This window comes from Candoia aspera, chromosome 2 (genome assembly GCF_035149785.1).
Source record: "Candoia aspera isolate rCanAsp1 chromosome 2, rCanAsp1.hap2, whole genome shotgun sequence".
Classification (NCBI taxonomy): domain Eukaryota; kingdom Metazoa; phylum Chordata; class Lepidosauria; order Squamata; family Boidae; genus Candoia; species Candoia aspera.
The window spans coordinates 263,094,979-263,111,957 of record NC_086154.1 but is presented as its reverse complement, the minus strand read 5'-3'; the positions used below and the strand labels follow the sequence as shown (position 1 = coordinate 263,111,957).

Below are 16,979 nucleotides of genomic sequence, written 5' to 3'. Positions count from 1 at the left end.
CTTGAGTTATTTATAAAAATAATAAAGGTGGCATAAAAAATAAAACAGAATACTCCTTTGTGACCACCGTCCATACTTCTGATGCTCAACTGAGGTTCTGGCTGTTAATACTAATTCATGAATTGACTTGGAGGTCCTCCTGATTCTTGTTTCCAGAGCATCATATTTATGACCAATTTGTCTTCTGATCAGCACAAGAGCCATAACAATTGCAAAGGATGTACATTACGTGTGATACGCTATACTGAATGTTCCTGATCTCATTATGGTTGACAGTGGGAACTAGATTTCATCTGGGAGACTTCCAGTGATGGTGCGTTGTTTGCAAGGAAGCAGCTAAAAGGAGACCCATTTGGTAATGATTAAATGGTTAAGGGGAGATCTGTTTTGTAATCTGGAGGTCTGTGCGGTTTCTGCTATGTTGTGTGTGTTTTTATTGGCCCTGCCAACCAACCTGATTGCAGTTGGAAGAGAACAGTGGCTGAGATTTTGATATGGTTGCTTCTGAACACCACCTTTGCTTCCAGTGTCATTTCCCTGTGGGTTTGGTGAGAAAGTTGGTTCTCACGTGGTCTGGGAAAAACAATCTGGTATCACTACTAGCCATCTGAAAAGTTTACAAGGTGCTTTTTGGATAAAATTGTGTGCCTTTGTGGCAAGTGGTGTAATTAATACTATAAAAATTTATAGACGCATCTGATACTTGGGCTGTTCGGTGTTTTTTATGTAAAGCCAGTGTTACTGGAGCAGGTTGAAGAAATCTGTCTTTCTTGAATTTCTAACCTTCCTAGCTGCTTCCACTAATTAGTAAGGCTCTGGTCCAATTAAATTGACTTCAAGAGCCCTCATTGGTGATTTCATCAACTTACTAATTTTGAATACTATACCAGATTTTTCAAAGATAGTTTTTTTGTTTAAAAACATTTAAAATATTTTAGATGGATTTATGTTTTAGGTTAAGTTTATTTAACAAGCAAACCATTGCTTGGCTCAGCGTGAATCTCTTTTGTGTGTGGTTTTTTAAAAAATATTTGCCCAACCCAGCACATCTAGGTAGTTTGCTTCCTGCTAAAAACTAATGAGAAATTGAGAGCTGCCTGATCCTTTCTTAGATCCAGATCAGGTTTGAAGCAGGATTGCTTTAGGTAGTCCTGGTAGGTGGTTTTCATTCTGGAGAACTGATAGAGAAGTACGTTCTTGGATCATTAAATCTTTCTTGTTTGAATTGACTACAAGGCAGAAGCATTATTCTTTTGAGATTTCTTCATCAGTCCTTCATGAATTCATAAGAAATAAGATTCTTCATAGGTAATTGGTGCCTTTCTCTGTAACTCATGAAGTTCTGTGTTGACTTGTTGCTGCTTTCTGCGGGGTGCTCCCAAGTCTGTTCCATGTTGTTATGAAATAATTGATATCCAATTCTGTTTTTTTTTTTTAAATTTATATATAAATCCAGCTTTGATAGTAAGATTTTTCTGGGATGAATGTTTGAATGGTCTTATGAACTACTTGAGGACCAGTATTAAAACTGAATGCAGCCAAACTGGAATAGTTGTTTTGTTTATAGCCCCTTCACTCACATTAGAAACTTGCCAGCATTCCTCACAAATCAGTAATTTCCCCTTTAGGTAATGTAGTGTGCTTTCTGGGGATGTGCCCTTGCAAATTCTTTGGAGGCCTTAGTTACTGTAGAGCAGGGTTTCTCGACCAGGGTTCCGTGGCACCCTCAGGTTCCACAAGAGGTCACTAGGGGTCCCCTGGGAGATCACAATTCATTTAAAAAGTTGTTTAAAATTTGGGCAACTTCACATTAAAGAGGTAAGTTTCATTCTTTATTTTCAGTTGAGGAACACTGTTAATGCATCTATACAGGCCCACACATGAAACGAATGCAATAATTTTGTCACTTCTGGCCTATATTTGAGCCTGAACGTGCAGGGGTTCCCTGGGGCCTGAAAGATATTTCAAGGGTTCCTCCAGGGTCAAAAGGCTGAGAAAGGCTGCTGTAGAGTATGTCTTTGGACCGTGAAAGCAAATCGTTTTAAAATTTGGTTGGCATCCAAGGTTTCAGTCAACATGAAGTGCACTGACAGCCCCAGATCAGCCTTCTCCAACCAGTTGCCCTCTAAATGAGTTGAGCTAGGGAGCTGAAGTCCAGCAAAAGTGGAAGAAGGCAGAGCTGTGGTCTGCCCACCACTGGGAATGCCTTTCCACTTACGTACCTTGGAAATCATTGAGAGACTTGAATCCATGGTCAGGAGGTTCGCAGAAGTTAATCTAGGATTTCTAGTGCAGCTGTGCGCAGCTTTGGAATCATTTGGGAAGATGTACTCTGGGACATGGGTAGAGCACCCACGTTCAGCTCATTAAAGCAGTTGCACAACCCCATAAATGTCCCTAACCAGTGCTGTGTTCATGCCCCTACGTTTTCTGAACATTTCCCAACCTTATTTTGAAAAGGGACTTGGTATATTTAGATTCTTAAGGGGGTGTTGTGGCACTGTTCGCAAATAACTCCCAGTGGCAGAGAGTTTTAGCGTTTCAAAATGGCTGTGAGTCACAGGAGACCTATTTTTCCAAAGGTAGATTTGCCTTTCCTGCAGGGGCTCAAGACAGCTTACACAGTGCTCTCTCTTCCAAAGTTTCCTCAGGTTAAAAGTTAGCGACTGGGCCAACATCGTGTTAACGTTTCTCCCTGGAAGAGGGTGGACTTGAACGTGGGTCTCCCAGCACCTCTACCACTGTGCCACACTGGAAAAACAAAGTAATGTTTCTAAGAACCTAAATACAATGGAGGGGCCAGCTTTAAACCACAAAGTGAATACTGAACCCAATTTTCTGTTCCAAAACCCGTTTTACAAGGCAAAGTGATGAGTCTCAGAGACAAATAGTTGGAATAAAATCTGCCTTGAGTCCTGTATAGTTTCTTTAAAAAACACCTTTATTACAAAGCACAGCATACAAAATAAAGAAATAAAAGCACACTCTGGGCTGGTTACATAAAACAGGAGTAAAATACTAATTAAAATACAATAAAACAGTAAAAACCGGCACAATAAAACAGTCTTCTTAATAAATAATACTTAATATTATTTAATGTCTGGTGGTTGCAGGTTGGCTGAAGATGGAATCTTTATGCTCGTTACTCATTGCTCCACCCTGCAGTTTTCCTGCTGTTCCAAATTCAGATGTGCTTTAGTCCTTCATTCTCATTGTCAGTCTGTCAATATACATGAAATCCACCTGGATTTCATTTTTTACAATCTCCTGTGTCCATGTATCAAGTCTGTTCTCTTCAAGGAAATTTCTGATGCTGTGGAAGTATTTCTTCAGTCTCAGCTTTTATTTCCATTCTTTAGTTTTTCCCAGCATCATTTTTTCTCCTTTGAGGCACCTCTGAACACTTTGAGCTTGTGCATGAAACATGTTGAGAAACCTAGAATTACAGAACAGTAGCATTTGCGAGAAAGAATGACCTTGCCTCACCACCTGGGTCCTCACCCTTCTGCCTACCCTACTACAGAGATGCACACGTTGAGAAGAGAAGACTGACCGTTTTTGTAGTGTGGCCTTCCAAGCATTCCACAGGCAACCATCGCTTAAGATATTCAAGAATCCATGAAGCATTTCAAGGATTACTTTGGTGGCGACCTGTGGCTGATGTATTTCTAGGACGGCTGTAGGAAAACTGAAAGCTGGCATCTTCCTTAGACATTCTTGAGGAAGCTCATCTTCGTGCTCATTCCTTTCATCAACTCCACGCTGTGCCGATTAAATCTTTGCTGTTAGTTCCAGAAAGTCGCAGTTTAGTCCCGTGGCTTGAGCAGACAGCAGCAGCACCAGGCAGACAAGCCGAATGCGCACGTCAGTCGGTGTGGCTGACATGGAAGTATCTGAAGCAGCCACTGCTGTGGATTACGGATGAGCCCACTCTGTGGTCCAGCACTGAGATATGCTGGTCTTCCATCCTGCTCCATGCATTTTGTAGCACTTGTTTCTTTTCATCATTTATCTCCCGAATTTCCCTGGTCTCATTTTCACTTTTTGATTTCTGTTTCTGCAGGGTTTTTACCTGTGATGTAACTTTTTGTGTGGTAGTGGTCCTGAGATTCTGGCAGCTGACTTCAGCGCTCTGTTTCCTCTTGCAGCTCAGGAAATGATATTCCCTGCCCACTCCTTCCACCCCAAATATCCCAGCTAGTGCGGTGAGCTAATGCTGCTGTCCTATGCTGCAAGATACATTGCGTGCACTTTAGTTTTGCAAACCAAAGGAACACATGTATTCCTTTTCATCAGGGAACCAACTAGTGGAGTTGTGGAGGATTTTTAATGCAACTTTCCTAACAACACGACTGGCTTTATTTGGTGTCTGGTAGTAGGATAACCATTGTCCAATATATTTATCCACTTTGTAAGTGAATCAGAGCGAGTATCCTATGTCTCCCAACACCCCTTCTGTAGCTCCCAGAGTGAGCAGTTCCCTTTGTAGGTTTAGGGGTAGCTAAGGAACAAAATATGCTTTAGCCATGTTTTGACCTTTGACTCCCTTCTCCCAAAGGACACTTCCTGCCATGTCTGCCATGTGGCTTCGTCCTGCACCCAATTTGCCATGTGGTCTCTGCGTGCTAGGTTGATCAGACGTACAGTTAACAGTTGCTTTCATTTGCATAAGCAGAGATGTGTGGTATGTTTTGGTCTTACTAAAGCCTTGGATGGGCTTTTAAGTCAGCAGCAGCATAAATGATTCCTTTTTTAATGTTCTCAAACCTTCCGCTAAAACTAGCTCAAACAATGGTATTTCAAGGATTGTTAAAAAGACAGACTCTGTGGGCCCAAATGGATTCTTTTGAAAATAGGGAATAGTCAAGGGTATGAGTTGCTTCCTGAAGGATAAGATAAGATGAGCAATAGGGTTAAATGTCCTCACTGTGCTGTCCCAGTATGTTCTCCAAGTAGGGGAAGTGGGTTAACATGGAAGATGTGGAACGGTGTGGGGACAAGATGGAATCCTATGAGACGCCATAGGTACAACTGCAACAGCAGGCATTTTAATACTGTATCCTGGCTAAAAGCCCAGTTGAAACAGGGTTGAGCCTGATGCACTGAAGAACAAACACTTTGGTTGGGGTCCACGTAACCCTTGCCTCCGCTTTACTGGTCAAGCTGCAGTCCGAAAGCAAGGGAGGTCAGCCGGCTTCCTTTCCTTGCAATGGCGTCTCCCCATTTCAGTTATTACTTTGCCCTTGGGCCACTCTCTCCCCCATTTTGCCAATTGTTGGGGGATAAAACCTTAACCAACTATCCCATCCTATCCCCATTGCTTGGCTTAATAAGTGTATGTAGATTTCAAACCTGCGCCATGTTGAAGCATCAGGCTCAAGTTCATGTCCCAGCAAAATTACAAAAATAGTGTGTAAACTATTTATAGAGGGAAAGGAGAAAAAAAAGTCAGTTGAAGAATGGAGTTTGATTTAGTAGCATCTGTGGGGATGTGACCCAGCCATATTCCTAAGGGAGAACATTGCAGTGCGTCAATTTCTGACTGATAAATTTCCCTTTTCCAACACACACATACATAGTCTGGTTGCAGAATTTCATAATCAGGATGTCAGTGTCCTGAGAGGAGTTTTTCTTTTAAAGCATTTTTCTGAGCTTTGATATAGATTGCACTACAGGTAGTCCTTGCCTAACGACCACAATTGGGACTGGAATTTTGGTTGCTAAGTGAAGTGGTCATTAAGCGAATCGACACAATTTTATGGCCTTTTTTGTGGTGAATCACAGCAGACGTTAAGCAGACCACACAGTCGTTAAGTGAATCATGCGGTTCCCCATTGATTTTGCTTGCCAGAAGCCAGCCAGGAAGTAGAAAATGGCGATCACATGACCGTGGGATGCTGTGATGGTCATAAATGCGAACCAGTTGCCAAGCGCCCAAAATGTGATCATGTGACCGTGGGGACACTGCAACAGTCATAAGTGTGAGGACCAGTCACAAGTTGGTTTTTTCAGCACCATCATAAGTCTGAACTGTCAACAAATGGTTGTTAAGTGAGGACTACCTGTATATAACTTTCAGGCTGCGCTAAACTAAGCCACAACCAGCCCCTTTCCCACTGGGGGAATTCAGATGGGACAAAAGGCAGAACCTGAGATATAACCTCAGTTAGAAGTTTTGAGGATTGTAAGATAAATAATAATAATAATAATAATACCACTACCACCACCAGAGGAAATCAACAGCAAACCTTTTTTGCTCAAAGAAAATTGCCTGATCAGAAGACTGATTTTGTAGAGCAATCATTTTCTTTCTATAAAAGTTGGCATCTTCTAATAACTCATACCAGGTAGTATTAACACTAGATTCTCTTGGTTCACTTCCAGCACCCGTCGTTTTTTCCCCCTTTGTTAAATGATTCTTTAAAAAAAATGTGAACGGTTACTGAGTGAGTCATTGTCCATTAAATACTCTGCAGCATTAATTCCTGTGCATTTGTGTCTGGTCAGCCCTGGGCCCGTTTTTCCATTTTCTTTTGGAAATCCAAAAGTTGGATTTAAGAGTCGGGCTGAGATACTGAAGACAAAACAGTCCCGAAACTGAAAGGGGAAAAAGCTGCTCCAGATATGGGCAAAGAACAAGTGGCTCGATATCCTTGGAATGCTTTCTTGCAATAACTGCAGTGCATTTGACTAGGGATGATTTGTGCAAATTCATTCCTGCTTCTTATTCTGGTTCCTCTTCTGAAGAGGATGCAAGCAAAGCAGGAGGAAAGGCTGCATGGCAAGAAAGAATTTGAAATAACCTGGAACAGGCAAGGGGATCGTGACCCTCCGAATTTTATTGCCGTACAGCTAGCCCTGACCAGCGGTGCGCCCTGCGCTGCCCCCTTGAGTCTATCCTTAGAGTTGCACTGCCTCGAAATGGCTGAACTCCAGCTGTTTTTCGTCTGCGTCCCTGCCACAGGAGCTTCCAAAGCTGAAGGAGGCTCCTGCTGAAAATGAATTGGCTCCATTTGCTCAGATTCCCTGGCACAGCACAGCGTACAAGCTCACTTGCCTTGTTTCTGATGGAACCGACAGTCCTGCGGGGGTGTGACCAGGCCATTGCTTATCTTTTCTTCTTTTAAAAAAATCAACAATATAGGTTCTTAAAAGATTAAGCATGGTGCTTTTTAAACTTTGCTTTTTACCACAAATCGATTCAAGGCAAAGGTTCTTCCTTAACTTTGCTTTGACGCTTGCATTTGAGTTTCTGTGGAGAAATTTTGACTATGTACATAGAAATGGCTCCTGCATTAGACTGAAGCAGCCAGTTCCATTAAATAAAATTAATGAAAGGTCTGGACTATACCACCATTTAGATACATGTCTGCCCCTCCCCCCTCCTCCTCTTCCTCCTCTTCCTGATTACACAGGCATGTGACTACCCAGTGAGCTGGTAGCTGATTTCATTGTAATCTGGTTTTAGAAATAAATTACTCTGATGCTTTCCTTTTCTAGGATTACTATGGAATTACATTCCCTGCTCCTGCAACCTTGACGGGCAGAGAGGGGGCCCTTGCTAACAACCCTTACTCAGGTGAGGAAGAGTTCAGGTATGGCTGTGGACCTCCCGTGTCCATGCCTCAGTGTCTGTTGCTTAGCTGTTGCGTTGTGATGGTGACAGCAATGGGGAATCCATTGCTTTCCATGCCTTTTTTGTTAACTCCCTAGAAGAAGAAGAAACTCTCGGTCATATTGATATAATCCCTAGGAGTCTTGCTCAACTTGAGAAAAACTTTATTCTTGCAGCTGCCATAGCCCAACCTGCTCCATCACCGTGAAGAGAAATCAGCGTAGTCTCGGTGTTTGTCCCTGACCCGCTTTTTTGTTACTTACTTCTTCCTGTCTAGGTGATGTCACAAAATTTGGCCGTGGAGATTCAGCTTCACCTGCACCTGCAACCACACTTGCCCAGGCTCAGCAGAACCAGACGCAAGCACATCACACCGCTCAGCAACCCTTCCTCAACCCCACGTTGCCGCCTGGGTACAGCTACACCGGGTTACCATATTACGCTGGCGTGCCAGGGGTTCCCAGTGCTTTCCAGTACGGCCCCACCATGTTCGTAAGTCTCAGGTTTTGTTGGGATTCTTCTACAACTATTGTTGGGCGTTTGCTGGGATTCTTCCATACTGTTGCATCTGAGTCACCTGGATTCTGGGAAGGATCTCTCTGGGTGGGTTGCTCTGGGAGCAAGGAGTGGGGGAAATGGCACCTTAATGGCAGTGTGACTTGGGAAAGGCAACTTACTGGAACTGTGAGAAGAGTCATGCCACGCAGTTCTCTTTTGGGATAGTCTGTGTGTGCATTACGCTCGAGATTGGACTGCCATCCCTGAGCATAAGAATCAGGAAGTGCTGCTGTGGGGACACTTAAGTTCGGGGATTTATTGGTGTCAACCAATTCTATTGAATCTGGTATTCCTGTGATGGAATGTGCTCCTGAAGGAGGGGGTGATGTGTTGGATTCTGGCGCTGCCACTGGTTCCCAGGGAGGGAAACCCATTCCAGAGAGATCAGAGGCTTCGCAGCCCGGACTCTATTGCTGGGAAGGTGAAGAGGTTCGAGGTAGCTCTGCCTAGAGCCCTGCTGGGTTATTTCCCCGTAGGTTAGTTGATGTAATGGTTGCCTACTCCAATATACTCAGTCTCACAAGCCCGAGCTTTAAGATAACTGATTTATTAAAGGAATAGTGTGCAGATACAGACAAAGCTGAGAATAAACCAAAAGCGCGCGAAATACAAACTAAATACCCTCGCTTCAAACCCAATCCCGCCCCTCGCCCCACCATAGCAACCACCCCCTCCCAGGTGTTGGCAACCGTCACACATTGGCCTGGGAAAGTAACCTTGAATACATGTCATAACCCAAACATACATTCCTGCAGAACAGCAAGGAGATTACAGCCCGGCACGGCTGAAATTCCCCTCCCCGCAAATGACAGACACGGAACAGGAAATTGACATGTGAAACGTTACGATGTATTCAAACCATTGGAACGATGAACATGACAGTTGAGTAGCCTTAGTCTGGCAAGATTCTGTCTGTATGGCGAGAACAACAAAGGACTAGAGTTGGAGATGTCGGCTCAGGGTGGTCCTTGGCCTGGTTCCCGACAATTCCAGAGTATAAAGGAGGGTGGGGTGGGGGGAGACCTATGAGTGTTTTTTTTTCCCTTGTGGGTTCAAATATCCTGGAAAATTTGAACTGGGCACGCAAGATGGTCTTGGAAAGCGCAAAGCAGGATCCCCTTCTCATATTTAGTCAGCAGTTACGGTTGAGCATGCTGTAAATAGAGCTTTTAACTTCTGATTCATCCTGGAGCTGTAACTGGCGCTGGGGCAGAAGGTTACGTGCCAGAGGCAAAGGGGGGATCCAGCCGGTGGAAGCAGTCTTCCTCATAAATTCATTTAATCAGTAGGCTGTCCATTAGGGGCAACAGCTGTGTCCTTTTAGACTGTGTATACAGTGCATGCCTATGCTTAGATTGCCTGTTAACACTAAATTGGTTTGTGAAACACAAGCTGCGTAAGGAGCTCTACATGCTGATGTTTCTGCTGTTTTAATCTCAGGGTTTTTTAAGCTTTTCAGAATTTCTGTCGGTATCATTTCAATTCATGTCACTGTTACTTTGCTAAGGGAACAGCATATGCCTTTACCGTTTCCGACATACCACTGGACACACCAGTAGACCAAGAGTGCTGTCCATCCTTTTCTTCAAATCTAAATGTGTAGTTGTTCTCTAAGACCAGCCACCCATGGCTTCCTCTGTGGGTCGTGCCAGTTGACAAAGTATCTGCTTTCTCCGGAAGTGCAGCAGGGGATGCTTAGTCAACCCTCCCAATTAATTGGAGGTGAGGCAGATTGGGTGGGCTTTGCAGGGTCTTTACAAGCTCACCCCCTTTAACATTAAAACTTGCGGCCATTGGAGATAAGCGTACACAGGCTGGATGCTAAGTATAGTGGAACTAGGAGAGACTTGCGTGCCCAGACTTGGGGGGACAAGGTTACGATGCAGTCCCACTGCACAGGTGTCCAGGCTGTCATCTGTGAGCATATCAGGCACTCACCTGGACGGGATGGTGCATCTGCTTCTCAGAAGCAACCTCATTTAGGTGTAAGAAGGTGGGTCAATGATGCCTCCGCCCACAGAGCCTCAAGGAAACGGACACAGCAGCACACTCTGAGCAGGAGCTGCTTGGTGTGTTTTTTTGTGGTAACTCCACTGTGTGGTTCTTAGCTGTGTGGCTGGGGCTCTTGTGAGAAGAAGGGTTCCCAGTGATACACACACACACACACACACACACACACACACATGGTTGCTGCCACTCTTGCTCCTTGACTCTGACCTGCCTCCCCTTGCCTTCCTTCAGGTTCCTCCGGCATCAGCCAAGCAGCATGGCGTCACCTTGAACGCTGCCTCCACACCCTTCCAGCAGGCGAGCAGCTACGGCCAACACAGTTATGGAGCAGGTAATGGCTCTGCCCGGGGCCTGCAACGCCTCGGGGCGGCAGGAGGGCCACGTCTCCACATCTGGGCAGGGCCGAGGGGACCCTTGGAAACCCGTCTCTCTGGGCCGCAGAGGCAGGCAGGTGCCGCTCCTCCTCCTGCTCCAGGGTTAGGACTGTGGAAAACCCAGCCGAGCACTACAGACTTTCCACCCTTTGGCGTGCCTCTGGGCTGGCACTCTTCTTGCTGTGGGAGGAGAGCAGTGGTCTGCCTTCCTGGGTGAACGTGGCCAGAGAGGGGCAGTTGCTTGTCCAGTTGGGTCTGCCCTAAAATGCCTGGGTTCCAGAAGGGCAGGGCATGAAACGCTTCTGACTGTGCAGGCCCTAAACCGCCCTGGGGTCTGGTGGGGTAACTCTGTGGGCAGGAATAATCCCAGTGCAAAGTGGTACTTCCGATTCTGGATTGTGAGCTGCTTCGGCTGGAATGTTGTCCCTGGGCAAAATAGGTGGCGGCCAGAAGGGGAACTCAAAGGTGTTAGACGAGGAGCAAGGACACTCAGGTTCTAGTCTTCCCTCAGCCATGGAAGGAAGCTCATGGAGTGACTTTGGCCAGTCCCCCTCTCCCAGCCAAACCTCCATGCAGGGCTGTTGTGGGGAAAATTGGAGGCCAAAGCACAAGGTACGCCGCCTTGACCTCCCTAATGAAAGGCAGGATATACTGTAAATCAAGTCAACATGGAAGGAAGATGCCTAAGATTTGCATTGGTATCTCACACACATTTTCTGACTGTCGCACAGACATTTGGGGTTCGTTTGGTGTGACAGGAGCATCTTCTCCAACTTCCCCAGCCCCCCTCTCCCCACAGCCTTGCAAGAGGCTCCTCCACAGCACTTGATGGGCTCTTGCAGAAGGGGAGGGATGACTATTCTGCTATTCCCCTTACAGTCGAGCCGCTTAGAGGACCCCCTCCTTCCAGACGGACCTATCCTATGGTCTTCAGAGAGGCAGCTTTTGCCAGACCCAAGAGGGGTCCATCTGACATCTACAGCTGATTCTGCTTTGTCTAAGGCTGAGCCCCTGTTATGGAACAGGTTGCCCTTGGAGCTGAACCAAGCCCCCCTCCCCCCTCCCCATTTAGGAAGGGGCTCGAAACTTCTTTGCTTACCTGGTTCTTTAAACGGCTTTACCTATTTTAACAGTGTTTTAAGGTTTGCTTTATTGTACTTCTGCTGTCACATTAAACCGCCCTGCAGCAGTAACGGAGCGGCATGTATGGATACTCTGGATAAATAAACCGGTATCAGCTCATGTCATCTTTTTCTCACATGCACACCTAAGGCGTATCAGAAAAGACGCCCCCTATTTTTGGAACAGTCCATTGGAACCAGGAATCCCCCAAAAACCTTTGGAAAGAGGCTCCACTTCGGGTTGCTGCCAGGAAAGCTAGACCCGTCCAAGTTGTCTCCAGGAGCCCATAGCTTGGCCCTTTGTTCCGGCTCAACAACAAAAGTAATTAAAAAGGGGATTGCTCACTCCTTGCTCTTGTGAAAACAAGGTCAGCTCAGAAGGGGAGTCCTCACCTTGAGTCCCGGAGTTTTGCAGTCAGCTTCCGCTTATCTCCTTGCAGGGGTGAAGACTTTCTGGTTTTTAAAGCTGGGCTTAAAACTTGTTTTAAAACTGGGGATTTGGCCTAGATGACAAGCTTCTCTTTTATGTTGTATATTGTTTAATGTGTGTATTGTTTAATGTGCCCTGGTTTAATTAGTTACAAGCTGTCGACAACTTTTTACATAGCCCAGTTTATTTATCTAGTTTGTTGTAAATACTTGTTTGATACCCTACTCTTCCTTTGGAGTTGAGCTGCCTAGGTTTGCTTGTGCCCATTTTGTGCATTTCAGTGAATTGCTGTGCCATTGCTTCTGTTCCACACTTAGTTTTCAAGTTTGGTATAAACATAATAATAGTTATTATCATTTATCGCTGAGGAATGCAGATTTCTGACACTCCTCCCCTTTCTGGCTGCTTTGCTTGGGGTACAGCTGCAATTGTGGCCCTTCTTGTTCGCCCCCTCAGGCTATGATGACCTTGCCCAGGGGACTGCAGCTGGAGACTACAGCAAAGGACCGTACGCTGCCGCCTCTCAAGCACAAAGCAAGTCATCTGGTGGCGGAGCGGGGAAAGGTAACTTCGGGGTGCCCTTTTCCCCCTGGTGTCCCTTGGGTTTTTTTGGGGGGGGGGGCTGCTTAAATGCCTGTTGAAGGTGCCACGTAGCATATTTTCATCCGTCACCCTCAGAGGTCTGTCTCCAGTGGTGTCTGCTTAGCTGCTTTGCACTGACGGGGTGTGTGTGTGCTCTGGGTCCCTTCTGTTAAGCTGCGTCATCTGTTGGGACCCAGGAAATGCGCTTGCTCGATGACCTGCCCTCCGAAATGAGGCTCCCCCTGAGAGTGGGAGGCTCCCACCGGGACAGTACGCTGGAGGGCCTCGAAGACCTGGCTCTGCTCCCAGGCCCTGGGCTGACTGGCTTTGCCATCTGGTTTTTTGTTTATATTCTGTTTTGACTGTAGACTTGTTCTCTTGCTTTTATGCTGGGTGGCATCTAAGTCAAATAAAGTGTAATAAACAATAAAATAAACAGCAGGTGGTGCAAATACATACTTCCACCAATCTAGTGTGGAGAGAGCAGCCAGAGTTTAAGAACTGGGCTTCTGTCCCACTTTGTGCTTTTACACTGCAGTTTGTTTGAGTGCTCTGTGGGCCAAGAGGCAGGGTATCAATTGCAGGAGTAATATATTTAAAATTCCAGTTTGCTCTCTTCAGAAAAGAAAAATTATTTTCTTAAGAGGTGAAGGGAGGAACTGGCTCTGCTGGACTCAACGACCCATGTGGCTCTTCCGGTAGAAGGGAAGCAGCACTTGGAACATGTCGGAGCAGCCTGAGGTTCAGAGAACATAGTTGCTCATTGCTCTTCGAAGTTGTGGAGATCCAGGGCAGTAACGAGAAATGCTCTTGCCCGCGGGCTGTTGGCGTAGCTGACTGATATTCTCTCTCTCTCCCCCCCCAGGTGTTTCTGTGACCTCGAGTAACACGGGTGTGCCTGATATTAGTGGCTCTGTCTACAACAAGGCTCAGGTGAGTCCGGCACCTGCATGCCCAGGCTGGTTTCACGTTTGGCTTCATCATCGGGTGTCCCCAGGGAGGGTGTGGTCAAAAACGTCAAGATGGCAGCTACGGAGGTATGATGGAAGCTCCGCCTGCTTTTTATCTGCATCATCGCAGTCACCATCTTGATGTTTTTTACCACACCCTGTCACGGCGGCATTTTGACATCCCATCTCGGTCTCTCAAGGGGTTTGTGAGAAGAGAGCCGGGTGGTGGTCTGGCCTGACCTGAAGTTGATTCCTCCGGGCTTCCGGCCCTGGAAACCCTTGAGGCGACGGTCTTCCTTCCGCTCCACGGGTGTTCGTGTTGCCCTCTGTGTTCTTCCTTCCACTGCTTCTGTAATGTCCCTATAGCATCACATAGGAATGCTCAGCAAGCAACAGTGACCACGAAGCTTTGAAATTAGTGAGTCCGATAGAGCTGTAACAACGTTCTGTTTGGTGAATAGCAGGTTTTTTTACCCAGCCCCAAACTGAGAACAAAGTTGGCATCATGCGCCGCCTTGGAAGGGTTTCCCTGGGAGAAGAATTGCTCTGCTCTTAAGCCTTCAAACAGCTCGGGGCGGGGGGGTCTTCTCTACCCCCCCTCCAGCAGCATAAGCCCCTTGCTTGTGGAAAGGGTGCGTGTTTTGGTTTGCGTTCCAGCCTCTTCCTCCTTTGTCCAGGCTTTTGACAAGCAGGGATTCCATGCTGGGACTCCGCCCCCGTTCAACCTGCCCTCGGCCCTTGGCTCCACGGGGCCCCTGAACCCGGGGGCCGCTCCTGGCTACGCTCCGGCGCCCTTCCTCCACGTCTTGCCTGCCCACCAGCAGCCGCATTCCCAGGTGCTGCACCATCACCTCCAGCCGGATGGGCAGGTGAGTGGCTGGGCCTATCTTTGTAGCCTGCGTGTGGGTACTTTCCTAGTTCTGGTTTTCTTTCTGGTCAAGATTGGTAATTCCAGCATAGAAAGACAAAGGGGTCAAATCATAGGATTTGAGAGGGAGTAAGAATTGTCGTTTTGGAAAACTCGGAAACCGCCCACTCTGTGTTTGGGAGGAAATGCAACCTAAAAGTATTCTGGCATTCGCCCTTAGCTCGGGAGGCAGGGAATCACAGGCCTTTACTGTAGGCCATCTGTCAAGGAGACCCCCCACCCAGCTCTTCTCTCAGTTCACGTAGAGACGGTGCTGCCACCGTCAGCTCTCCGTCTTCAAGCCAGAGAGGAAGACTGTTCTCCATCTCCTGGGGAGGCATGTGTTTCTGAAACATTTGGAAAATCACAAACTCTGTCCAGTTTAATGGCAACTCCCACTTAAGCAGTACAGGTACTCCTCAACTTACAACCATTCGTTTAGCGACCATTTGAAGTTACAATGGCACTGAAAAAAGTGGCTTACAACTGGTCCTCACACTTACGACCATTCCAGCATCCCTGCGGTCATGTGATTTGGGGCACTTGGCAACCGGCATGTATTTACGACAGTTGCAGGGCCCCTGGGTCATGTGATCGCCATTTGTGACCTTCCCAGCTGGCTTCCGACAAGCAAAGTCAATGGGGAACTGCGTGATTTGCTTAGTGACCACAGCAAAAAATGTAATAAAATTGAGTGTGGTCATGCGATGCCTCACTTAACAACAAATTTTCCAGTCCCTATTGTGGTTGTAAGTCAAGGACTACGTATCCCTTCAAAACCAACAGTCACTTCTGAACCCAGGAGGGTGTGATCTAGGGCATCCCTGACATGCCATTGAGAATCCCAGGGCCGCTCAGGAAAATGTCAGTACTTATTTATCCCTTTCCCTTCTACTCTTTTTTTTTTTTAAATGAACTCTTCCCCAAAGCTTGGCCATGTAAGAAACAGAGCATTTTTGTTCCTGGAATTGAACCCAGTTCTTTTTGTGCACAAAGCATGCGCTCTGCTCTTCAACCGGTCGTTTTTATGATTTGGTAGAATGTCCTTGAATGTTGCGTGAGTATACATCGGACCTTGTTTTCCTGAAATTGCCAAGCGTCACAGGCTGCTAAGGAGGTGATAGGATGCAGAGCTGGTATCTGCCAGAAAGCCGAGATACTTGAAGAACGCTGCTTGTGGTTGGGGCGTGAGAACTGCCTTTCCTCCCCATGGCTTCTGCAATGCAGTCATGGGCGGATGGGGAGCTTCCTGTCTCCCTTGCAAAGATGAGGTTAGGGCATTTGTGAGGGAGGGGAAGGAGGCTGGACAGCTCAGGTCTCGCAGTGACCTCAAACACCTTCCCCTGTGCATCTGGCTCTCGTACTGCACAGCCGAAGGGACTGTTTTAGTGGCTCAGAGCAACACCTGGTCCCTTGGAGTAAGGGGGAAGCTCACAGGGAAAACAGTCAAGAGCTGAACCACCCTCCCCAAGCACCTTACAAATACGTGGGCATGGATGTAAGAATGCTCTTTAAAGGGTGGCTCACCGAGTTTTGATGACAGGTCAGTCCATCAGAGTTTGGCCACAAGGGTGTGCAGACCCAGGTGCCTGCTTGCTGTTTCTAGGAGGAGGGTCAGTCAGTCAGTTGCATCTTTATGATGATCAAAGACCAAAAGGGTTGTAGGAGGCAGCTGTTTCTTTTTTTAACTAGGGGAGGTGGTATGTGGTAGGAGAATGACATGCCTGGGGTTTTCTGGAGCACCAGAGCGATCCCCCCCTCCAAGTCTGATGGGCCTCCCTAGAGCAGCTGGGCACAGATCTTCCAATGGTCTTGTGTAGTCAGACATTGGTCCAGAGAACTCTGGTGCTGTCAGGACATCTTCAGGGAGAGCAGCCACCTTCCCCACAAGGTTACACCGCCAGGAAGAATTGGGTATGTTTCAGGGCGCACCCTTAATGGCACAGGATGATGCTCCATATGAACTGAAAATGCACCCTGCAAGGTGTCCAGCATCATGCACAACTTCCGCAGTCAACCTGAGGAATCATAGGGAATGTGAAGGCATTCTTGAGAGAGGGAACATCCATGCATCACCTCCTTGCTTTGAGAAGGCCCAGGGGCAGTCGGGGGACACATGGCACCAACACGTTTTGCCTGTGCTTCTCTGCAGGGTGGATCTGGCCAGCGCGGTCAGCCCAGTGCCCTGCAGCAGAAGTCTCAGGCTGCCAAAAGCACCTATGGAACATCGCCATACTGGACGAACTAAGCCCTGGCCCAGAGGAAGGGAAGGGAGGCGGCACGGAGCGGCCGGCGTCCTTCTCAGGCTCCCGCCCCCCACCGGAGAACATCAACTGGGGAGGGAAGAAGAGACACCCCCCTCCCGCGAGAGCTCAGCCCAGACGCCCTGTGGGAAGAATTGGCAGCCACTCCCCCCGTTTGTGACTCTTCCT

At 47.2% G+C, this 16,979-nt stretch overlaps 1 protein-coding gene across 2 annotated transcripts in view; it reads left to right on the top strand.

Annotated features, from left to right (window-relative positions):
- The window catches only part of UBAP2 (ubiquitin associated protein 2), an 82,747-nt gene extending 65,835 nt beyond the window's left edge, over positions 1 to 16,912 (top strand). For both annotated transcript variants that reach the window (XM_063295887.1, XM_063295886.1), the window contains exons 22-28: positions 7,501 to 7,579; positions 7,893 to 8,107; positions 10,415 to 10,514; positions 12,565 to 12,672; positions 13,556 to 13,623; positions 14,318 to 14,509; positions 16,700 to 16,912. In XM_063295887.1, the coding sequence (XP_063151957.1) occupies positions 7,501 to 7,579; positions 7,893 to 8,107; positions 10,415 to 10,514; positions 12,565 to 12,672; positions 13,556 to 13,623; positions 14,318 to 14,509; positions 16,700 to 16,795 (858 nt within the window). In that variant the 3' untranslated portion in view covers positions 16,796 to 16,912. The remainder of the gene's footprint in view (positions 1 to 7,500; positions 7,580 to 7,892; positions 8,108 to 10,414; positions 10,515 to 12,564; positions 12,673 to 13,555; positions 13,624 to 14,317; positions 14,510 to 16,699) is intronic.
- Positions 16,913 to 16,979: the final 67 nt, after the last annotated feature.